This window comes from Prionailurus bengalensis, chromosome E3 (genome assembly GCF_016509475.1).
Source record: "Prionailurus bengalensis isolate Pbe53 chromosome E3, Fcat_Pben_1.1_paternal_pri, whole genome shotgun sequence".
NCBI lineage: Eukaryota > Metazoa > Chordata > Mammalia > Carnivora > Felidae > Prionailurus > Prionailurus bengalensis.
In genome coordinates, this window is record NC_057357.1 from 27,116,507 (window position 1) to 27,139,588 (window position 23,082).

General features: G+C 39.8%; 1 protein-coding gene across 4 annotated transcripts in view; it reads left to right on the forward strand.

Annotated features, from left to right (window-relative positions):
• Positions 1 to 23,082, forward strand: part of SMG1 (SMG1 nonsense mediated mRNA decay associated PI3K related kinase) — a 105,044-nt gene that overhangs the window by 52,518 nt on the left and 29,444 nt on the right. For all 4 annotated transcript variants that reach the window (XM_043560430.1, XM_043560431.1, XM_043560433.1 and 1 more), the window contains 19 exons: positions 221 to 417; positions 573 to 734; positions 1,480 to 1,634; positions 3,168 to 3,310; positions 3,456 to 3,657; positions 6,818 to 6,927; positions 7,615 to 7,762; positions 8,136 to 8,295; positions 9,157 to 9,277; positions 13,149 to 13,397; positions 13,711 to 13,995; positions 16,296 to 16,440; positions 16,573 to 16,711; positions 17,664 to 17,894; positions 17,997 to 18,174; positions 18,701 to 18,862; positions 19,403 to 19,620; positions 19,950 to 20,104; positions 21,788 to 22,010. In XM_043560430.1, the coding sequence (XP_043416365.1) occupies positions 221 to 417; positions 573 to 734; positions 1,480 to 1,634; positions 3,168 to 3,310; positions 3,456 to 3,657; positions 6,818 to 6,927; positions 7,615 to 7,762; positions 8,136 to 8,295; positions 9,157 to 9,277; positions 13,149 to 13,397; positions 13,711 to 13,995; positions 16,296 to 16,440; positions 16,573 to 16,711; positions 17,664 to 17,894; positions 17,997 to 18,174; positions 18,701 to 18,862; positions 19,403 to 19,620; positions 19,950 to 20,104; positions 21,788 to 22,010 (3,383 nt within the window). The remainder of the gene's footprint in view (positions 1 to 220; positions 418 to 572; positions 735 to 1,479; positions 1,635 to 3,167; positions 3,311 to 3,455; positions 3,658 to 6,817; positions 6,928 to 7,614; positions 7,763 to 8,135; positions 8,296 to 9,156; positions 9,278 to 13,148; positions 13,398 to 13,710; positions 13,996 to 16,295; positions 16,441 to 16,572; positions 16,712 to 17,663; positions 17,895 to 17,996; positions 18,175 to 18,700; positions 18,863 to 19,402; positions 19,621 to 19,949; positions 20,105 to 21,787; positions 22,011 to 23,082) is intronic.

Sequence of the window (23,082 nt, forward strand, 5' to 3'; positions counted from 1 at the left end):
GCCCAGAGCCTGACGCGGGGCTCGAACTCACGGACTGCGAGATCGTGACCTGGCTGAAGTCGGACGCTTAACCGACTGCGCCACCCAGGCGCCCCTGAATTTTGTTTTTAAATGGTAGGTTAGAGAGGATGCTTGACAAATAGGAATTTGTGAAATTATCTCTAACTTCTAGAATCTTTAGAGATGTCTTTTAAATATGGAATTCTGTCTTTGCTTTAAGGTATCATTAGAAGTCTCGCGGCTCACACGTTAAACCCCGATCAAGATGTTAGTCAATGGACAACTGCAGACAATGATGAAGGCCACAGTAGCAACCAGCTTAGACTTGTTCTTCTTCTGCAGTATCTGGAAAATCTGGAGAAGTTAATGTATAATGCATATGAGGGGTGCGCTAATGCATTAACGTCACCTCCCAAGGTTGGTTCCAGTGGGTTGAGTGTTGCTTTGTAGCAGTTTCATGGTCAAGCCTGGCAGTGTGTGCAGAGCTGAAATCCCAGTAGTCTTGTGTATTTGAGACGTCTGTACCTAAAATTTTAACCAACCGTGAGCTCTTCTTTTTCTTTATTCTAAAGGTCATTAGGACTTTTTTCTATACCAATCGCCAAACTTGTCAAGACTGGCTGACGCGGATCCGACTCTCCATTATGAGGGTTGGGTTGTTGGCAGGCCAGCCTGCTGTGACAGTGAGGCATGGCTTTGACTTGCTTACAGAAATGAAGACAAATCTATCTCAGGTAAAGTGTATCTGGAGTTAATTTCAAATCTGTTGATTAGAAAAAGTTGAGTTTAATTCCTTGGTTGTGATTTAATCTATGAATGAAATAAGTTAAAATTTCTGTTCCAAGTCACTATTCATATTTTGTGCTTAGAACATGTCAAATGTTTAAGGGCTTGGAACTTTAAAGGTAGTTCTAAGAAACTTGTAGAAGAAATAGTTCTCGTAATCATTTTTAGTAACTATAATGTACAGGAGAGTGCAGGTAGTAGTTTTTTAACGTATGCGGAAGTGTATATAATAATGTTATAATGAATGGGAAGAGTGCTCGTTTATAAATGGGTTCAATAAACAATTGGAATCCAAAAATAACAAATGTTTCTTAATTTGATAATAGCAGTAGGCAATATTCAGACATAAAATTAATCATCCTTTAGTTCATGGTTATTTATATTTGACTTTTGCTTTATATTTACTGCATATGTTACTCCTACAGATAGCACAGTTTAAATTTGGGTAACTTTTTTTTACTTTGTAAAGCCTGACACCATCTGCTGTTAAGCTTGTGTCAGTTACCTTTTGTAGCCACAGTATATGTGAAATTTCAAGAATTCTAAGCTAATAATGTAATGTTGTAAAAATAATTGTTAAATACACGTGCTTTTAAATGGGCTTCGGTTGTGATCAATGGTTGTAAATTTAGTAGATGCTTGAATTTTAATGGTATTGAGGTCTGTGGTTAATTGTTGTGAATGAACTTCCAGGGGAATGAATTGGAAGTAACCATCATGATGGTGGTAGAAGCTCTGTGTGAGCTGCATTGTCCTGAAGCCATACAGGGAATTGCTGTCTGGTCATCCTCCATTGCTGGCAAGAATCTTCTCTGGATTAATTCAGTGGCCCAGCAGGCAGAAGGGAGGTAAGTTGGAAGGTAGGAAATAGGTAATGGGGTATCTTTACATTTAAACCCTCTGTATTCCTGGATAACATTGTAGTTAAATGTTAAAACAGCTTTGTTCAATTTCAGCAATTGAAACTCGCTGTGAATCACTTTACTAGGAGTCATCTTTAGTCTGTTCTTTAACAGCAAAACTTAGATGCCTTTCTTACTTAAAGATTAGTAAGAAATCTTCCTTAAAATAAGATCTGCCAATTACTTGCGTCATAATTGATAACCTTTCTTGTCAGAGTCTGGTACAAACTGTCCTTCATGGCTAGAGGGCTTGCTCATTAGCTCTGTGCACTCATTCTCTAGGTAAATGAATATGTATTGCAACAGACTGTGTATATTTATGTCCGTTTTCCCAAATCTGGAAAATGTGGGAAAAATAGAAGAACTCATAATTACATCTGCTAGAGATAACTGTTAGTTTTGGTGTACGTGCCTCTGTAGTTCTTTTTTCTTTTATATACAGTCTTCTCCCCATGTTTCTCAGAAATGGCTGTGTTTCTGCTACTCACATCATTTTGTTTTTTCTATTCACTAACCTTTAAAAAAATATTTTGGCATGTTAAATATTCTACAATGTTATTTTTAATGACGCAGTTGTATTTTTTGTGAGTGCACCATAATTTAACTTTCCTTATTCTTGGACAATAAGGTTGTTTCTGATGTTTTTTACTAATCTTAATGTACCGTGGCACTTAATTCTTCATAGTAAGCTATAGCTTATAATTTTGTTTCTTTTCTTTGAATTCATTCCTGCAAGTTTATTTACTAGAAGAAAGGCTACAGACCTTAAGGCTTATGATACATACTGTTGCAAAGTTATTGTACAGAAAAGAGATTCCATTTTATATCCTTAATGATAGAGTAACCCCTTCCCTTTGCTGTTGTGAATAGTGAGGGTCACTGAGAAACAACCACCCTGCCACCATCATCAGTGAAGATAATTTGTTTTAATTTATATGTTTTTAGTAATGATTAATATAACTTTCCCCTTATGTTCTATTGACCATATGTGATTTTTAAAAACAGAGATTTTGTCTTCGTGGCCTCTCATATTTTCCTATACTGATATGTCAAGTATAGGAAATCCTGCTATACTGATAGAGCAGGATTGTTGATGCGGTCTAATTTCTTGATTTATAATTTGTTTTTAATGTTTATGGTGTTTTTTCATACCTGGAAGTTTTAAATTACGCCATTAGTATCTGTTACTTTATGAATTCTTTTTTAAAACTTGTTCTTCTACTTAGCCTTTGCATATAATGAGATCAGATACTTAATATTTTCTGTTATTTTATACTGCCTTTAAAAAAACTTTAATAGTGTGTACATTTATTTTCATTTGTTGTGAGGAAAAAATCTAATTTCGTGCACCCCACCCCACACAAAATAATTAATTCATTATCTCTGCTCAGTTTGAGTGATTAATTTTTTTTTTAGTTTTTTTGGAAATGAAGTCTGTGGCTAATTTAAAAGTAAGGACTGTTTGAATTTGCCTTGAAGGTTTGAGAAGGCCTCTGTGGAGTACCAGGAGCACCTGTGTGCCATGACAGGTGTCGATTGCTGCGTCTCCAGCTTTGACAAATCCGTTCTCACGTTGGCCAACGCTGGGCGAAACAGTGCCAGCCCCAAACATTCTCTGAATGGTGAGCGTCCAGGATTTAAATAAAAAGTCGTATACGCTCAGATAGTTTGTATTAATGATCCTGTTGGATAGCTTAGATTTCTCTGCTCATTAAAATATTGATAACTTCCCTGGATCTCTCTGTTTTATAAAATACATTTACTCAGGTGAATCCAGGAAAACTGTGCTATCCAAATCAACGGACTCTTCCCCTGAGGTTATAAATTATTTGGGAAATAAAGCATGTGAGTGTTACATTTCCATTGCGGACTGGGCTGCCGTGCAGGACTGGCAGAATGCTATCCACGACCTGAAAAAGAGTACCAGCAGCACTTCTCTCAACCTAAAGGCTGATTTCAACTACATAAAGTAAGGACTGTTTTTCAGCTAAATAAATTTTCAGCAACCTTAAAGTCTGCTTCTGTGGCAGAAAAATATTAAGATTGGTACCATCTACTACTGCAGCATGTTTGAAGTTCTAATAATACTGCTGTTCAAAAAATGACTACAATGAGAAACCAGCGTTAGATGTGAGGAAGATACTCATACGGTGGAAAACAGACTTGTTAACTGTTGAAATGGTCATTTGATCTTCATTCTCAGAGCTTATGGTTTTAAAATCAAAAGGAGTGAAAGCAGATTTGTTACTGCTTTAGGAAGGGTCACATTTGATGACTTTTCACGGTTGGTGGGCTCAAGCCCCACGTCAGGCTCTGTTCTGACAGCTTGGAGCCTGGAGCCTGCTTTGGATTCTGTGTCCCCCTCTCTGTCTACCCCTTCCCTGCTCACGCTCTGTCTCAAAAATAAGGAAACATTAGAAAAAAATGAACTTCTCAAAAATATTCTTGAGATGACAGAGTTTATGAACATTTATAAAATCAGCTCCCTTTCTTTTCATCTCCATATTTCTCTGTGCATTTATTAATCCCTTAATTCAAAATGTAGGTACTGGGAGCCCCTGGCTGGCTGTGTCAGTAGAGCATGCAGTTCTTGATTTCAGGGTCATGAGTTCGAGTCCCATATTGGGTGTAGATATTATTTAAATAAATATTAAAATTAAAAAACAAAAACCAAAATATATGTACTGAATTTCTTAAATCAAAATTTGTGTACCCCCAAGAGGTTGGGACACAGGAGTCGTTAGCTGTCCTTCCCATTGTGGAGCTCAGCTTCTAGGGAGCAAATGGGTTAATGGGTAATTTTTCCATTGAGCATGTACTATGTGCCAGGCAGTGGGGTGTAGCACCTCATGAAACATGAATTCCGACTCTTGAGGAGTTCCCTTCTAGAGGGACACACAGGCAGATAGACAAGGTTGGGAATGCCATGAGCATGACATTTGGGTGAAGACTTAAGGAAACAGATCTGATGAAAGAATAATGTGCTTTGAGTGTTCTGGAAATGGCCCAGAAAGTGGCCCAGAGGCCACTATTATTGAAGCAGAGTCAATAATAGGAGATCAGGATAGAGGGTAGATGGGGAACTGGGAGAAGGACTTTGACTCCCAGTAATATGGAAAATCTTAGGTGAGATTTGAACAGGAGAGGCATGTCGTGATTTGACTTAGTCATTCCCCCTGCTGTTGGGAAGAGACTGGAGGTGGATGACAGGGGTGGCAGCATGTAGACCATTTATCTGTGGGACAAAGGTGGAGGGAGGACAGACACTGTTAGTTGAAGCAGGAGCACACAGAACCAGGAGGTGTTTTTACGGTGTATATGAAACATGCGGAGGAGAGTAGTAAGCAGTTAAGAATTGGATTTGGAACAAAGGAGAAAAGTCTAAGCTAGAGAGTGATTTGGGGGTTCATTAGCATATAGGTGACAGTAAAAGACATTTTTTTTCCTCTTCACACTCTATACTCCAGAGCCTTTGTAAGCCACGAAATCACAGATTAAGCTCTGGAGAAGGGTGAGTGAAAAGGAAAGAAGGCCAAGGTCAGAATCCTTAGGAGCATCTTTGTTCCAGGAAGGGAGAGGAAGCCACTGATAAAAACAGAAAGACCCTGAGGAGAGAAAAGTCCAAGGTGTAGGAGAAGCAGACTGGAATAGTCAGTCTTGTCAGAAGCTCCAGAGATGACAAGCAAGAAGAGCTTTGTAGAGAGAGATCATGGGAAGCAGCTGGGTTGAGTAGTACTATTGAGTGGTGGAGAAAGTTGAAAATCAAAAGCTTTAGTTAGGTTACTTGGGTGGTGAGTTTTTGCTGAAGTCAAGGAGAGGAGGAGGCTGTGGCTGGAGGAGAATGTTGTGTAGTTACCTGAAATATTGGAGAGTTTTAGTGTTCTTTCAAGTTCACGGGAAAGAGTGACAGGAAAGCAGAGGTTTAAGAAACAGGATAAATAACATTGAAGGATCAACTGGGCCCTACTTTTTTTATGCCTCAAGGAAAGCAGCGGAAGTTGGATATAGACTGTTTTGGGAGTGGATAGATGGTGGATTAGAGGTAAGGAGAGAGGAAATGAAAGGGTAGAGGATAGATGGTTGGGCTTTTTGTTTGTTTTATGTTTTTTTTTTTCGAGGAGTCCATTATTAGCTGACAGTGTGAGGGCATTGTAGAGTATAGTGGGGAGGGACACGGGAACCTGCCCCTGGAGAGGACTCAGATCCAGTAGTGGCCGGAATGATCAGGGTGCTGTCACCAAACCTCAACAGTTCTTCAGTTGCAGCTTACGTGAGAAGCTGGCATTTACCTTAATCCAGGCTTGGAGCTTATACAGTAGAGGCAGGTGCAGTTATTGATGTCATATTTCCAGTGCTGGCTTCAAGCTGAGTTGTAAGGCAGGTGACACAGTGAGAGGGACAGGAAAAGATGAGAGATTAATAGAATAGAGAGAGATGAGAAACTAAGTCATCTTCTTGGTTGGAAATCAGCTGTAGTAGGAATGGGAACAGAGTGAGTGACTGAAAGTAGCAGGAAGGAGCTAGGAGAGGGCCTCTCCTCACATGGATGCTGCAGGACTAAAGGGGTTTCAGAGGTGCCACCATTTTCAGATAAGGTGAGGAGATGGAAAGGAAGAATTCTCTGAAAGAAGAGAAACAGGTTCCGTGAGACACATTGGAGAAGGGAGAGAGGGAGGATGGCCAGCAGTGAAAGGAGGCAGGATGAGGATGGAGTCCTGAGATAGTAGGACAGGAGCCCTCCAGGGGCTTAGGCTTTAGGTAGGGAATGGGGTCGCGTAGGGAACTGAGAAGTAGCTTGGGGAGAATCAGATGTTGCCATTGCCCTGCAGCGGTCTGTCAGTTTGTTGGATGGGCCCGGAGGATAACAGACTACAAAAAGAGGACAGGTGAGCGTGCTAAACTGAATGTCTATAGTTGTGGCTTTCCGGTTTGCCACTCCGATTTTAGTGCTAATTAAGTTGGTAGTCCCATCTTCAAAATAGAAATAAAATGATGGCCTACGTAGAAGGAACTTCACCAAAAGAATGCTGTGTAACTGGGCTTTTTCCAGAATTTGTTCTGCCTTTCTTTTGAATGATTGCACAGGCTGGATAGGGTGTGATGTAAGCTAACTGATGTTTTAATTACAGATCACTAAGCAGTTTTGAATCTGGAGAATTTGTTGAATGTACTGAGCAGTTAGAATTGTTACCAGGAGAAAATGTCAATCTACTTGCTGGAGGATCAAAAGAGAAAATAGGTATTTGAGATAATAATCTTAAAATTAGGTATTTTATGGACAAGTTGCCCAAAATATTTGGCTTAGTATTTTACTGGAAAAATGGGAGGTTTTTGTACATTTATTTTGGGGCAGAGTCCCATGCGAAGGAACATATGTAGGGCTGTTTTACTTACATTTGATTTGGCAAATGGAAACAGTTTAATTAAAGTTAATCTAACTTAAAAAGACTGTCATAAGACTTGGAGATTTATCTGGCCACGTTTGAAAAAGTTCAGTGTTTAAGCTAAATATTTTTCTTAGCGTCTTAATGTGGTTTGTTAATTTCTTTACCCCAACTGGCACATTCTGTAAAATACTACACTAAAATTAGTATTGTGAGTACTTTGTGTGTTAGCACTGCTTTGCCAAATTCAGTAAGTTTTGCAAAATAGGTGTAGATTTGCCCCTTTAAAATGTAGCGTATGTTGGTTTATTGATTTTCAAACTTGGGAAATCAGCTGATTCGGGTGGGTGTGAGATATAATTTGAATGCAGACTGTGACTTTTATATAGCTCTCAGAAATGCTTCATCATAGTGTTCAGCTGGCTGAGCTTAAATACGAAAGAATGTATTCATCAGTGATAACTTTTTAATACTGTTAAAATGTCTTATCATTCTTAACACGTTAAAAACAACTTAACAGAATTTATTTAACTTCTCTGTAGATATGAAAAAACTGCTTCCTAACATGTTAAGCCCAGATCCAAAGGAACTTCAGAAATCGATTGAGGTTCAGTTGTTGCGAAGTTCTGTTTGTTTGGCAACTGCTTTAAACCATATAGAACAAGACCAGAAGTGGCAGTCCATAACTGAGTAAGTTTAATCCAAAGGAGGTTAATGTGCGCTGTGTGTACCATATGGTGAATGTACGTACTTGGCGATGAATCACTTAACAGTTCACTACAATGCTAGTTAGTCATGATAGCTTCGTTTTCGTTGTAGAACTCGTGTGAAACGTGAGTGCCCCTTGCCAGCATATATAGAGGTTGAAACTAAATAAACTGTAGAAATCCGCAGAAGCATGTCTTGACTTGCTTGTGTCATTTTACTAAAGGGTAGACAGCTCTTCTTCCTTTCCCCTCTTTGGATGCCACTGTGGTAGCATCTTATCAAACTGCCTTATCTCTTCAGTGATTACCGGCTGGAAAATCTCATTTGTTAATTAACAGTATATATTTTGTTTCAGAAATGTGGTAAAGTACTTGAAGCAAACCTCCCGCATAGCTATTGGACCCCTGAGACTTTCTACTTTAACGGTTTCACAGTCTCTGCCAGTTCTAAGTACCTTACAGCTGTATTGCTCTTCTGCTCTGGAGAACACAGTTTCTAACAGACTTTCAACAGAGGTGTGTATGTGTGTATTTTTATCAGGATATTTTTGTGAACATTAATAGGCATTTGTGTAGAAAAAGATTTCTTTGAAAAAAAAATTTTTTTTAATTTTTAAAATAGTATTTGTAGCATTTGTTGGACAAGGTAGTAAATACAGAAATCCAAAATGCCATTTTCAGGCACATTTTCATTTGAGAAGTGTATGAGGCAGATGGAGGAAGTAAAGAAAGAGAGTTTTAAGGACGGCTAATTGGTTAATTTTTTCCTTTGCTTTGTTTGTTTGTTTGTTTTTGGAAGAAGAGAGTGTATGTAAATATATTTCCGTTTGACAGGTGTTACAAATTTTAGATTTGATTAGCGAAGATACCCGAAAGGTGCCTGGCTGGCTAGGTGGTAGAGCATGCAACTTTTGATCTCGGGGTCTTGAGTTCAAGCTCCATGTTGGATGAAGAACATACTTTAGAAAAAAAAAAAAAAAAGACACCCCATCCTTCTCCCAGATAGGGGACAGTTTAACCAAAGATGGGCCCTTCCGAAGGGAATTAGAATCTTTGAGAATCTGCTAATAAAGTAGTAGTTTTATGTTTCTCTGTAATCTAACTTCTGTTTTATAGTTAATATGCTTGTGTTTATTTTTATAAAAATGTGCTTTATTGATAAATTGGACTTGATTTTTTCTTTCTTTTTAAGGCAAAGCAAAGATTTATCTTAGACTGTCTCTTTTCCTCTTGTGATTAGAAGATAAAATGAAGAAAGGGGGGAGTTGAATAGACAAGTAGAGCTGAGTAGCTGGTTTAAGGGGATGCAGGTTAACTCGGTCTACAAACATGCATGGAGTCTGTTTGCATTAAGTAGTTTTGGTTTTTCTCTGGCAGGATTGTCTTATTCCACTCTTCAGTGAAGCTCTGCGTTCATGTAAACAGCATGATGTGAGGCCGTGGATGCAGGCCTTAAGATATACCATGTACCAGAGTCAGTTGTTGGAGAAGATAAAAGGTAATTAGCTTGGATTTTTTTAATAGCTTTGATTGAGATATAATTTACACATTTGGCATGTACAGATCCATGAGTTTTGACAGATCTTTACCACCAGTTCGTTCAAGATCTAGAACACTCATATCACCGCAAAAAGTTTTTCTTATGCCTCTACCCAGTCGCCTCTCCCATGTGTCCTGTCCTGGGCAAGTGCTGATTTGTTTCCTGTCACTGTAGATTAGACCTGTCTGTCTTTTTAAAAAAAATTTTTTTTTTCAACATTTATTTATTTTTGGGACAGAGAGAGACAGAGCATGAACGGGGGAGGGGCAGAGAGAGAGGGAGACACAGAATCGGAAACAGGCTCCAGGCTCTGAGCCATCAGCCCAGAGCCTGACGCGGGGCTCGAACTCACGGGCCGCGAGATCGTGACCTGGCTGAAGTCGGACGCTTAACCGACTGCGCCACCCAGGCGCCCCAAGACCTGTCTGTCTTAACTAAAGTTTTGTGTAAATGGGATCATACAACTCTGTTGTGTCTGGGTTCTTTTCGGCACTTTATTTTCAAGGTTCACCTGTGTTGCGTGTATCAGTAGTGTGATCCTTTGTGTTGTTGAGTAGTGTCCATCTGATGGATGCACCATGCATCTGGTTCTTTGGATAGATCCTGGAGTTGTTTTAAAATGTGGGCTATTATGTGTAGAGCCGCAGTGAAATTCATGTACAGGTCTCTGGGTGGACATACATTTGTGTTTCTCTTGAGTAAATGCCTGTTAGTGAAATTGTTCGGTCGTAATGGTTCAACGTTAAAAATAAGTTGGCGAGTTCTTAGAACGTTTTTGTACATTTTACATTTCTTCTTGTGTCTCTATCTTTGGTGGTGGTGTTCTTTAATTTTAGTCACCTGGCACCAGTGTATAGTAGTATTTCATTGCGGTTTTGTTTGCATTTTCCTGATGATTAATGAGATTGAGCCTCTTCATTTGCATAGTGACCACTGTGTATCTTACTTTTTTTTTTTTTTTAATTTTTTTTTTCCCAACGTTTATTTATTTTTGGGACAGAGAGAGACAGAGCATGAACGGGGGAGGGGCAGAGAAAGAGGGAGATACAGAATCGGAAACAGGCTCCAGGCTCTGAGCCATCAGCCCAGAGCCCGACGCGGGGCTCGAACTCACGGACCGTGAGATCGTGACCTGGCTGAAGTCGGACGCTCAACCGACTGCGCCACCCAGGCGCCCCTGTATCTTACTTTTTAAAGTGTGTAAATCTTGTCCGTTTTTAGTCAAGTCATAAACTTGTTTATTTGTTCTGGATATGAATTCTTTGTCAGATATAATGGACTGTGGATGTTAAGTTTTAAACACTCCAAATGAGTTGACAATTAGTATTTGTATAAATATTAGTAGATCTCATTTTTAAGAAAGAAACGTCTCTTATGTTAAAAGGGTGTTAGCAATTTATTGCTTGAAAATGGAAAAGTTGCCAGAATTCTGTAGAATTGTAGTTGAAAATTGCGGTAGCTAAGATTACTGAATACATTTGAGTACTAAATTTCAGGGGGACCTGGGTGGCTCATTCAGTTAAGCTCCCAACTCTTGATTTTGGTTCAGGCCATGATCTCACGGTTTGTGAGATCAAGCCCCATGTCAGGGCTCTACACTGACAGCACAAAGCTTGCTTGGGATTCTCTCTCTCCCCTTCTCTCTTTGCCTCCCCCACTGGCACGCCCATGTGCGCTTTCTTTCTCTCCCTCTCTCAAAATAAATAAACATTAGGGGCGCCTGGGTGGCGCAGTCGGTTAAGCGTCCGACTTCAGCCAGGTCACGATCTCGCGGTCCGTGAGTTCGAGCCCCGCGTCAGGCTCTGGGCTGATGGCTCGGAGCCTGGAGCCTGTTTCCGAGTCTGTGTCTCCCTCTCTCTCTGCCCCCTCCCCCGTTCATGCTCTGTCTCTCTCTGTCCCAAAAGTAAATAAAAAACGTTGAAAAAAAATTTAAAAAAAAAAAAAAAGGGAAAAAAAATAAATAAACATTAAAAAAATAATAATTTCAAGTAAGGTAATGCTGGGGTGTGGACTCGCATTGCAGAGTGATTACTGGGAACTGTGACTCTCCTGGACTCTCAGTGCTGTATATATTTGGGTTGGATCGTTAGCCCAACTTTTGCAAATGGAAGGACCTTAGGGCAAGTCATTAAACTTATGAGTCACATTCCCTTTCAGTTCTGGGTATTGCCTTGCTGAGGAGATTCTTGTAAGGATTATGGGAGATGAGATAAGGCATATAAAAGCTCTGATGCAGAGCATGGCATATAGTAGGACTACAAATACCATCTTCTTTCTCATCCTTCCCATATTGAACAAGTTGTAAAATTGGGAATAAAAAGTCAGTAACTCAGCGGTTATATTTGAGACAAAACTCCACTCCGCCTTGCCTTTTTTTCTTTGGCAAGTGTGCTTTGTGCCAGGTATTGTGCTCGGAGTTGGGGCGTAATGGTGAACAAGACTGTTTTCTGCATTCCTAAGACCAAAGGGATTCTAGAGTCTAGCAGGGAAAACTGACGTCGTACAAGGAACAGCAGTGGTGTGCTGAATGGAAGTGCACGAACATGGTGCTGAAAGAACGTAAAACAAGAGCACCGATTTAATCCTAAGAATCAGTCGGAAAAGGATTTGGGGAAGAAGTAACATTTAATCTGATACCCGAGGGAGGTAGAGATGAGAAGGAAGGTGGTGGGCCATTTGGCTGGAAAAAACATGGGAAGGCCAGTGGCAATAATGAAAGATTCTTAGGTGACTCAATTTGCCTAAGGGAGAATGGGAAGAGAGGAAGCTGAAGGAGACTGAGATTGGAATGAAATGTAAGGCATCAGTGCCTTTCAAGGCAAATTCAGGAGTTGGGATTTTGTCTGGGCAGTGGGAAGCCTTCAGAGGGAAGTTAAGTGTTCAGATTTATCTTTGTATAAGATGACTTCAGTTGCAGGTTGGAAATTGGACTAGAAGAGGAGAAGACTGGGGGCAGAGGAACCCATTAGGCTAAAGTCCCTGCTAAAGGTAACCAAGGTAGTGTGATAGGGATAGACAAAAAGTAGATGTGATAGGAGGGCTGAAAGTGAAGTCCTGTGACGGCTGCCAGGCATCTGCTCAGGTAGCCAGGTTGGTTATGTTCCTCAAGAAAGGAAAAACAGGAGAAGGAAGTAGAGTGTTTGGAGGGTGGCAGAAAATGGATTTAACTTGACACAGTTTGAAGTACCCTTGAAATGCCTGACTGTAGGTGAACTGGTAGGCAGGTGGGACTCAGATGTCAGGTCTGGGCTCAAGATGAAGACTCCACAGTCTTCAGCATTTGCATGGTAATTGAAACTACAAAAGCAAATGATATTGTCCAGGGAGAATATGCAGAGTAAGAAGAGTAGAAAGCCTAGGATCGACCCCTAGGAACATCAGTTTTAATGGATGGGTAGTAGAGAGGAAGGAGACTGAGGGTTCATCAGAAAGGTAGGAGTAAACTCGGAGAGAATGGCGTGATAAAAAGGGCAGAGGGTACTTCTACATGAAGGAGGATGGTCTAGCTTTACCCTCACTTCCCACCCTTTGGCCTGAGCCCTTTACTAAAAAGATCTAGAAACTGAAAAGCCGATCTCTTAGAGTGAATCATTTTTACTTTTGTCAGCTTCATTGTATACATTTATTCCAATAAACATTTATTGTCTGTTGTATGCCAAGCACCACGCTAGCTGCTAGGGATTTAAAGATGGTGAAAAATGAGTTATCTTGATTTAAGGAGGTGGTAGGGAAGGGAAAATAAATAGTTGGGGAAGAATTTTTGGCCATGTTTCCGTGCAGTCTGCGACTAGACCCATCAAGGACTAATGAAACGTTTTCTTCTCTCCAGAACAAACAGTTCCAATTAGAAGCCATCTGATGGAATTAGGTCTAACAGCAGCAAAATTTGCTAGAAAACGAGGGAATGTGTCACTTGCAACAAGACTGCTGGCACAGTGTAGTGAGGTTCAGCTGGGAAAGACTACCACTGCTCAGGATTTAGTCCAGCATTTTAAAAAACTATCAACTCAAGGTCAAGTGGATGAAAAATGGGGGCCTGAACTTGACATTGAAAAAACCAAATTGCTGTATACAGCAGGTTAGTAAAATGAACTGTGGTTAGTATATGACAAAATAAAGATCGTGTATGAATGTTAATGTGTATGATGTAAGGCAATAAAAGTTGGGTTTTTTCCAGCTGTGGCACAACATTTGTGTCCTGAATAATAAATTACCTGTAATTGACTTATCTCTATAATTTGGGGCTTTTAAAAGAGGTAATTTTGGTGTATTCAAGTAAGAAATGTTTCTGGAGATCATTGATTACCACTGAATTTACATTGTCACTTTACCCTGGAATACTGTTAATTGTTTGCATATAAAGCTAAGGTCTGATTTCTGGTTTTCTGTAGGCCAGTCAACACACGCAATGGAAATGTTGAGTTCTTGTGCCATATCTTTCTGCAAGTCTGCCAAAGCTGAATATGCGGTCGCCAAGTCCATTCTGACACTAGCTAAATGGATCCAGGCAGAATGGAAAGAAATTTCAGGGCAGCTGAAACAGGTTTATAGAGCTCAGCAACAGCAAAACTTCACAGGTCTTTCTACTTTGTCTAAAAACATACTCGCTTTAATAGAACTGCCATCTGTTAATACGATGGAAGAAGAATATCCTCGGATAGAGAGCGAATCTACAGGTAGGATATCTTTATTTTATTAGCTTTAAAATATTAATTTTAGGGGCGCCTGGGTGGCTCAGTCAGTTAAGCGTCCGACTTTGGCTCAGGTCATGATCTCGTGTTTCATGAGTTCAAGCCCCGCATCGGGCTCTGTGCTGACAGCTCAGAGCCTGGAGCCTGCTTTGTATTCTCCCCTGCTTGTGCTGTCTCTCTGTCCCTCAAAAAATGAATGAATGTTAAAAAAAATTTTTTTAAATATTAATTTTAGAAGTTATTTCTCCCTGTTTTAAAGTTTACAATGTTATACTGGCTGTAATTTGCCACAGAAATTGTTTCTATGGAAATTTAGCGTATTTTACTGCCTGGAAGTAAGTAAAACACATTTCTGTAGTATCTAATGCTACCGTGCAAGTCACTTAAAACTCTGCCCACCAGGCCTTCCCTAACCACGGTGCTTTTATGCACTTAGATGTTTTTGCTGGCAAGACGGCCCTGCCCCAGAAAGCTAAATGTCACCACACACTAGAAGGAGCAACAAAGACAGATAATAGTAGCCTGTGGTCTCCTTGGGTGATAGAGCACAGAAACTACTGAAAGATGAAAGTTTCACATTTTGACACTAGTGCTAATAATAGGGTACTTGACAAATAGGGTAGTTAATTCAGTGTTGGAGAGCCTGTTATGGTAGGTACCGTTGTCCATGTTTTACAGAGTGGGAGATAATTAACCTCTTTGCCAAAGCATGAGAATATACTTTCATTATTGTTGTTATGAAGCATAGGACTTTGATTTCTTACATTGGTCTTATGAAATCATTCTCATCTGTATATTATGTAGTCTTGATATAAGGGATATGTCTGGTGACTATTATAAATCTTACATTGGCATATGACATTCTAGCAGGTGATTTCTTTACTTCTGAACTGTGGATAAAGACATTTACCTCATGAATTTCTGATTGAATGAGATTGTATACTTATCACCTATGTATTACTTTTCCCAGAATGCTTCAGCTTAATCTAATCACAAGGAAGTAACCAGTCATATCCATAATTCAAGACATTGCACAACACATCTGACACCTGAACTGTTTCTTTTTTCCAATATATGAAGTTTATTGTCAAATTGATTTCCATACAACACCCAGTGCTCATCCCAAAAGGTGCCCTCCTCAATACCCATCACCCACCCTCTCCTCCCTCCCACCCCCCATCAACCCTCAGTTTGTTCTCAGTTTTTAAGAGTCTCTTATGCTTTGGCTCTCTTCCACTCTAACCTCTTTTTTTTTTTTTTTTTTTTTTTCCCTTCCCTTCCCCCATGGGTTTCTGTTAAGTTTCTCAGGATCCACATAAGAGTGAAACCATATGGTATCTGTCTTTCTCTGTATGGGTTATTTCACTTAGCATAACACTGTCTAGTTCCATCCATGTTGCTACAAAGGGCCATATTTCACTCTTTCTCATTGCCACGTAGTACTCCATTGTGTATATAAACCACAATTTTTTTTAAATTTTTTTTTCTTTTTTTTTTTTTTTTTTTTACATTTTTTTTATTTATTTTTGGGACAGAGAGAGACAGAGCATGAACGGGGGAGGGGCAGAGAGAGAGGGAGACACAGAATTGGAAACAGGCTCCAGGCTCCGAGCCATCAGCCCAGAGCCCGATGCGGGGCTCGAACTCAAGGACCGCGAGATCGTGACCTGGCTGAAGTCGGACGCTTAACCGACTGCGCCACCCAGGCGCCCCTAAATTTTTTTTTTCAACGTTTATTTATTTTTGGGACAGAGAGAGACAGAGCATGAACGGGGGAGGGGCAGAGAGAGAGGGAGACACAGAATCCGAAACAGGCTCCAGGCTCTGAGCCATCAGCCCAGAGCCTGACGTGGGGCTCGAACTCACGGACCGCGAGATCGTGACCTGGCTGAAGTCGGACGCTTAACCGACTGCGCCACCCAGGCGCCCCAGAACCACAATTTTTTTTATCCATTCGTCAGTTGATGGACATTTAGGCTCTTTGCATAATTTACACCTGAACTGTTTTTATGTAAAGTGTCGTGAAAGATATTTATGTGGTTTACAGGGTGATAATTTAAGCCGACTTGGGAAGCTGAGTGGTTGATTTCAGTTTATTAGCCTTTTTGAAAAGCATAGTAGGAAATGTGTTCCTTTGTCAAATTTTGCACTGTAATATTCTGGAACTTACTGATAGCTTACAGATAATAAAACCCCAAAATGTTAATGGGAGTGCCGTTAGAAATTTATGAATGTAGCATTGCTGAGTTCTTTCATTATTTTTATTTTTTTGTCCATCATGGCAGTGCATATTGGAGTTGGAGAGCCTGACTTCATTTTGGGACAGTTGTATCACCTATCTTCAGTACAGGCACCTGAAGTAGCCAAATCCTGGGCAGCATTGGCTAGTTGGGCTTATAGGTGGGGCAGAAAGGTAGTTGACAATGCCAGGTACGTATGTCAAAATGTGTAACTTAGCTAATGCATTGCAAAATAGAGACAGAAAATGTCTGCTGACAGGTTTTGGTAACTTGACATGGCATGTTTTGATAGCTGCAACTAGTGACTTGTTTATTTTTATAGTCAGGGAGAAGGTGTTCGTCTGCTGCCTAGAGAAAAATCTGAAGTTCAGAATCTGCTTCCAGACACTATAACTGAGGAAGAAAAAGAGAGGATATATGGTATTCTCGGACAGGCTGTCTGTCGGCCAGCGGGGATTCAGGCAAGGAAAATATGATGTAGTGTTGGGAGAAATGGTGTCAGGATCACGGTTTTAATTCATTAATTTCGAGGAGGTTGATCATATATATACTTGATTAAATATTGAATAGGGTTTAGGCAGTTTTTGTTACAAATCAGAACTTTGAGTTTTAAAATGAAAGTGAGTTATGATACTTTTCTAAGAAAAATGTAATTTCTTGAGAAATCATTTCTTTAAGGTCCTGTTATTAAAATAGGTGAAGTTTGTTTTATGGGAATGAAATTTCTCTTTTAGGTGTTTTGATCAGAAATTAGGTTCTTAACACTAGCTTGGGACCTTTTTAAACTACACGAGTGCCTGCATACCACCCCAGATAGCTGAGTGGGACGTATGCGCACATATTTAAGCTTACTAGGTGATTGTACTTCACAGCCAGAGTTGAAACCTAGTGAACTAAACGAGCTGTAGGATTTGTTCCCTCTCTGCTCAGAGTTCTGTTAATTCTAGAATGTCACAACTACTGAGTAGATACAGACTTTAAAAGTTGGGATTTTATTCGCTAACCTAACCACGTCTTACTCTGGACTTCAGCATGTATCGCTGTCTGCCAGAGCTGGTGTTCTGTACATGCCCAGTACTATGAAGAGAGCAGGGTCTGTTGTGAGTGAATTCTGTGAACATTTAGCCTCAACCTTCTGAACAGATTATGTTTAATGTTCTGCCGGCAGAATATCACATTATAATTTGGAAGCGTTTAAGGGGCAAAACACCGGAGTCGTCTTCATTAGCTACGTTGGTAAAACATCATACAGAGGAGTGTATTGATACTCGTTTAGCGTGTATAAAATTAAGTGTGAAGTAATTGAATTTTTCATCAACGAGAAAAATGCTTTTGTAGAATAGGAAAATCATATACCTTTTTTCCCCTTTTCAGTTTGTGTTCAATAGCATTTTATGCCCAAATTTTCTTCAGGATGAAGATATAACGCTTCAGATAACAGAAGGTGAAGATAACGAGGAAGACGACATGGTTGATGTTATCTGGCGTCAGTTAATATCAAGCTGCCCGTGGCTTTCAGAACTTGATGAAAGTGCAACAGAAGGAGTTATTAAAGTGTGGAGGAAAGTTGTAGATCGAATCTTCAGCCTGTACAAGCTGTCTTGCAGTGCATATTTTACCTTCCTTAAACTCAACGCTGGGCAGGTAGGTAGCACACTGTTCTGTTCTGAGAAAGTGTATTTGACGTCTCTCACCTAGCAGACGAAAACGGTATTCTTGTTTCTGCCTTTCATCTTTTGCCCTTAGATTCCCTTAGATGAAGACGACCCTAGGCTACACTTAAGTCACAGAGCAGAGCAGAGCACTGATGATGTGATTGTGATGGCCACCCTGCGCCTGCTCAGATTGCTCGTGAAACATGCTGGCGAGCTTAGGCAGTATCTGGAACGTGGCTTGGAAACAACACCTACTGCTCCATGGAGAGGTAAGGGTCTAAATAAAATGTTTCAGGAAAATTATTTCTGGGTAGGAGATAGAAGACAATTTAAAAAATGGTAGTTCCTTCATGTTTATTATTCGAATGTGTTACAGAGTAGCTACACTAATGATAGAATATGTGACCTGTACGTTACATGTTCTTGTCTCCCACCTTTCAGAGAACTAGAAGGCTGAGAGGCAGGAGCTTTATGCATGCAAGATGAATTTTGGAGATACTGGTGAAAATAACTTTAAAAAAAATTTTATATGCCAGGTGTTAAAAAATGATCTGTGTCTGTCTTTTACAGGCATTCTTAGAAAATACATTTGGCCAGAACATTGTTGAATTGCTCTGTACCCTAACCAAACGTGCAAATCAGGAGCTATTGTTAGGGTTCTTTGTTATTAATACAGAGAGGAATTTGAGGCTCTTAGAACTGATGCTGACATATGTCAGGTTTTACACGTTTGCATCTACTGTGTTGACAGTTTTTAATAACTTTAAAGTATCTTTCTTTCTTCTTATCCTGAAGGAATTATTCCACAGCTTTTCTCACGCTTAAACCATCCTGAAGTATATGTGCGCCAGAGTATTTGTAACCTCCTCTGCCGAGTGGCTCAAGATTCCCCACATCTCATACTGTACCCTGCAATAGTGGGCACCATATCACTTAGTACTGAATCACAGGCGTCAGGTATGGAATATTAAAACACTGCTACTCTGCTCTAAATAGAAAGTCTTTTGCAAAGAGTGTCTGTTAGGTAAACTTTTTGAGCTTTATGTTACAGCGTTGGGGAGTTCGTACTTTTTTTGAGAATAAATAATAATAATAATAATTATGGTTTATTGAGATGGTAACTGCTGAGTCCCACAGTGGGGCATGTTCTTTACATGCGACCTTCAGCCTTACAGTAACCCATTCAGGCTTAGAGAAATCAGGTTCCCTGATGAGCTGAGTAAATGGTGGATAAGGAGGAAACCAAGCTCAGAGGGCTCTGGCTGTGAGAAAGCTTTGTGTGCTGAGGCTCATTTATTTATTTTTTCATTTATCTTCTATTTGCTTATAATATTAATAAATACAAGGCAGAAGATCCATGATTTTTGGTCATTTTAATGCACAGAAGGCAAATTAAAGTGAGTGCCCTTGGAGTCAAATAGATTACTGATGTTTTTCTTAACATATGCGCATAGGAGAAACTTCCAAAGTGTACCTTATTCTTGCATTTTCTCATAGGAAGTAAGTTTTCCTCTGCAATTCCAACTTTACTTGGCAATATTCAAGGAGAAGAATTGCTGGTTTCTGAATGTGAGGGAGGAAGTCCTCCTGCCTCTCAGGATAGCAACAAGGATGAACCTAAAAGTGGATTAAATGAAGACCAGGCCATGATGCAGGATTGCTACAGCAAAATTGTCGATAAACTGTCCTCTGCAAACCCAACCATGGTGTTACAGGTACAGAAAAGCACAATTCATATGTTTTAAAACAGCTTTTATTATATTCTCTCCCTCCCCATAAAACAACCTAGAACCCATCCATAAACACTGTCATGGAAACAGTATTCGAAGAACAAAAAAATCTTTAGAGTTTTTACTCTAAATGAGCTTTTACAAGTCAGTACCGGTTTTATAAATCAGTATTGATAGAATCACTAATCAAGGTTCTCTGCTCGTAGAATGAATCAAAGATGCACGCAGTGAACTTGTAATTCCTAGTGTTTGCAGAACTGTGCTGGGTGTGTGGACTTGTAGCTGAGCGTATTTGGATGTACCATGTGTCGCAGGTTCAGATGCTTGTGGCTGAGCTGCGCAGGGTCACTGTTCTCTGGGACGAGCTCTGGTTGGGAGTTCTGTTACAGCAGCATATGTATGTCCTGAGACGAATCCAGCAGCTGGAAGATGAGGTGAAGAGAGTCCAGAACAACAACACCTTACGCAAGTATGTTTTCATACGCTTTTGCTCTGAAAACAAATTCGCTCCCTGCCCCCCTCCCCGCTTGTAATGTAAAATACACAAGACATAAAGTTTGTTATTTTAACCAGTTTTAAGTGTAATTCAGTCACAGTAAGCGTGTGTCCAGTGTTGTGCAACTATCACTCCTGTTCATTTCCAGAACTTATTCATCCCAAACATAAGCTCTGTACTCATTAAACACTAACCTTCCATGGCTCCTTAACCCTAGCCCCTCTTTACCACTATTCTACTTTTTGTCTTTGAATTTGACTCCTTCGAGAAACTCATGTAAGTGGAATCAAAGGTATTTGTCCTTTTGTGCCTGGCGTGTTTCACTTCGCATGTTTGGAGGTTCATCCATGTTGTGGCATATGTGAGAATTTCCTTTTATCGCCGAATAATATTCCATTGTATGGATATACCTCATTTAGTTCATGCCACCATCTCTCAGTGGACATTTGGGTTGCTTTTCGGTGAACATCAGTGTGCAAGTATCTGTTGGACTCCTTTTTCAGTTATTTTGTGTATGATCCAGTGGATTTGCCTGGGTCAAATTGTTATTCTATGTTTGAATTACAGAGGAACCACCAGAGGAACTGGTGCTGTTTTCCTGCATCAGTTTACATTCCTGCCACAAGTGCTCAAGAGTTCCAGTTTCTCTGCATACTTGCCAATATTTGTCATTTCTTGTTTTTTTATATAGTAGCCATCCTGATGGGTGTGAAGTGGTATCTGCTTGTGGTTTTGACTTGCATCTCCCCAATGACTAGTGTTGTTGAGCCTCTTTTCATGTGCCTTTTGATCATTTGAATAGCTTCTTTGGAGAAATGTCTATTTAAATCTTTTGCTCAGTTTTGCATTTGGGTTGTTGGGAATTTTTTTTTGTCATTTTAGGAGTTCTCTCTGTAATTCTCAATATTAACCCCCTTTCTTTTTTTTTTTTTTTATTTAAATTTTTTTTTTCAACGTTTATTTATTTTTTGGGGGACAGAGAGAGACAGAGCATGAACGGGGGAGGGGCAGAGAGAGAGGGAGACACAGAATCGGAAACAGGCTCCAGGCTCCGAGCCGTCAGCCCAGAGCCTGACGCGGGGCTCGAACTCCCGGACCGCGAGATCGTGACCTGGCTGAAGTCGGACGCTTAACCGACTGCGCCACCCAGGCGCCCCAATATTAACCCCCTTTCACATGTATGATTTGCAAATATTTTCTCCCCTTTTGCGCGTTCTTTTCAGTCTCTTAATAGTATCTTTTGATGCACGTAAGTGGAGTTTGATATAGTAGCCCGGTTTTTCTGTGTTGCCTTTTGTTGAGAAATTGTTGCCAAATCCAGCGGCCAGAAGCCTTTCCTCTACATTTTTTTTTCCTAAGAGTTTTAAAGTCTTAGCTCTTAAGGTCTTTTGATCCTTTTTGAGTTATTTTTTCGCATGTCGTATAAGGAAGGTAAGGGTATGGCTTCATTCTTTTGCAAGTGGATGTCCAGTTTTCCCAGTACCAGTTGTTGAAAAAAGCTTCCTCTTTCATGTGCTGGATATTTTACAGTGCTGTGTTAGTAAGTTATTTTGCCAGTATTTTATTTATTTAGCTTACTCTCTGATAGTATTTACTTGCACTTGATGCATTTAAACTGTTCCATGTTTGTAAAACTCTTTATGCCTTCCTGGCCAGAGAAGAGAAAATTGCTATCATGCGGGAAAAGCACACGGCTTTGATGAAGCCCATTGTGTTCGCTTTGGAGCATGTGAGGAGCATCACCGCGGCCCCTGCGGAGACACCTCATGAAAAGTGGTTTCAGGATAACTATGGTGAAGCAATTGAAAATGCTCTTGAAAAACTGAAGACACCCTCCAATCCCGCAAAGCCTGGAAGCAGCTGGATTCCCTTTAAAGAGGTACAGAAAAATCTCAAGAATGCTACTAGAATGGGAAATTCCGTATGAGCTACAGAATTTAAATATGGGGACTCTCCTTACTTGTAATGTGAGAGAAGACTTTTGTAGGCCCCTAGAAGGCAACCTATGACCAGTTGCTTATAAGGAATGTGGAGAAAGAAAGGTGTTTTCTTTATTTTGAGAATTTGGCGGTGAGTGGGCCTAGGGCAGCAAACTTTTATCTGTAGAGGGTTCACACTAAGGAAGAATATACTGTAAAAAATTAACCAAGGAAGAGGTCTGGCCTCGAACTAAATATTGATTGCTTGCTTTATTGTCTTCATAAAGATTATAAAATTTAACCTTGTACCTATATAGTTTTCTTTGGGGTGGGTATTGAATATTTCTCTCTTTTTTTGTTATTAAATATTTATAACAGACAAAATGTTCACATGGAACAACATCAATTTTTATAAGTAACTGTTTTGAAATCGGTTCTGCACAGGCTACTTGGGGATGATTAGTGTTTTTAAATATTTGAGAATCCTGTCTTTTATGTTTTGGTCCCCTTAATTGTGTATTTTCTTTGACCTGGTACAGCAACAGCACCATTATTTTAGGAGAACATTTATCATGTTGTAGCTTTTTCTTTCTTTCATTCTCTCTTTCTCTATCCCTTACCTTACTCCTAATTTCCTTACTTAACTTTAGCAATGAGAAAACTATTAAAAGATAGTGTAGAAAGAAAGTCCACCTGACTTTAATGAGTAAGTGCAATCTAGAGGAAACTAGAGTACATGCTAAATTCATAGGACGTAAGCTAGAAGCACAAGGCTAGAGGGCTAACATGAAGACTGAAGTTCATTGTGTGTGTGGCCCAGCCAAACTTGTTTGCTTGTGTTCCATTAGCAGTTCCTTGCTTCTGTGTCTCCTTGTCAATAAATTAACCAAGAAAACCAGAGGAAGAGATAGGAAGAATACTTTAAAAAATAGTTTTTATTTACTGATGCATTTCTAAAGGATGTTTTTAACTTAATATAAATGAGGTTATATGCAGTATACCAGTATGTATGTATATGTGTGTATGTGTGTG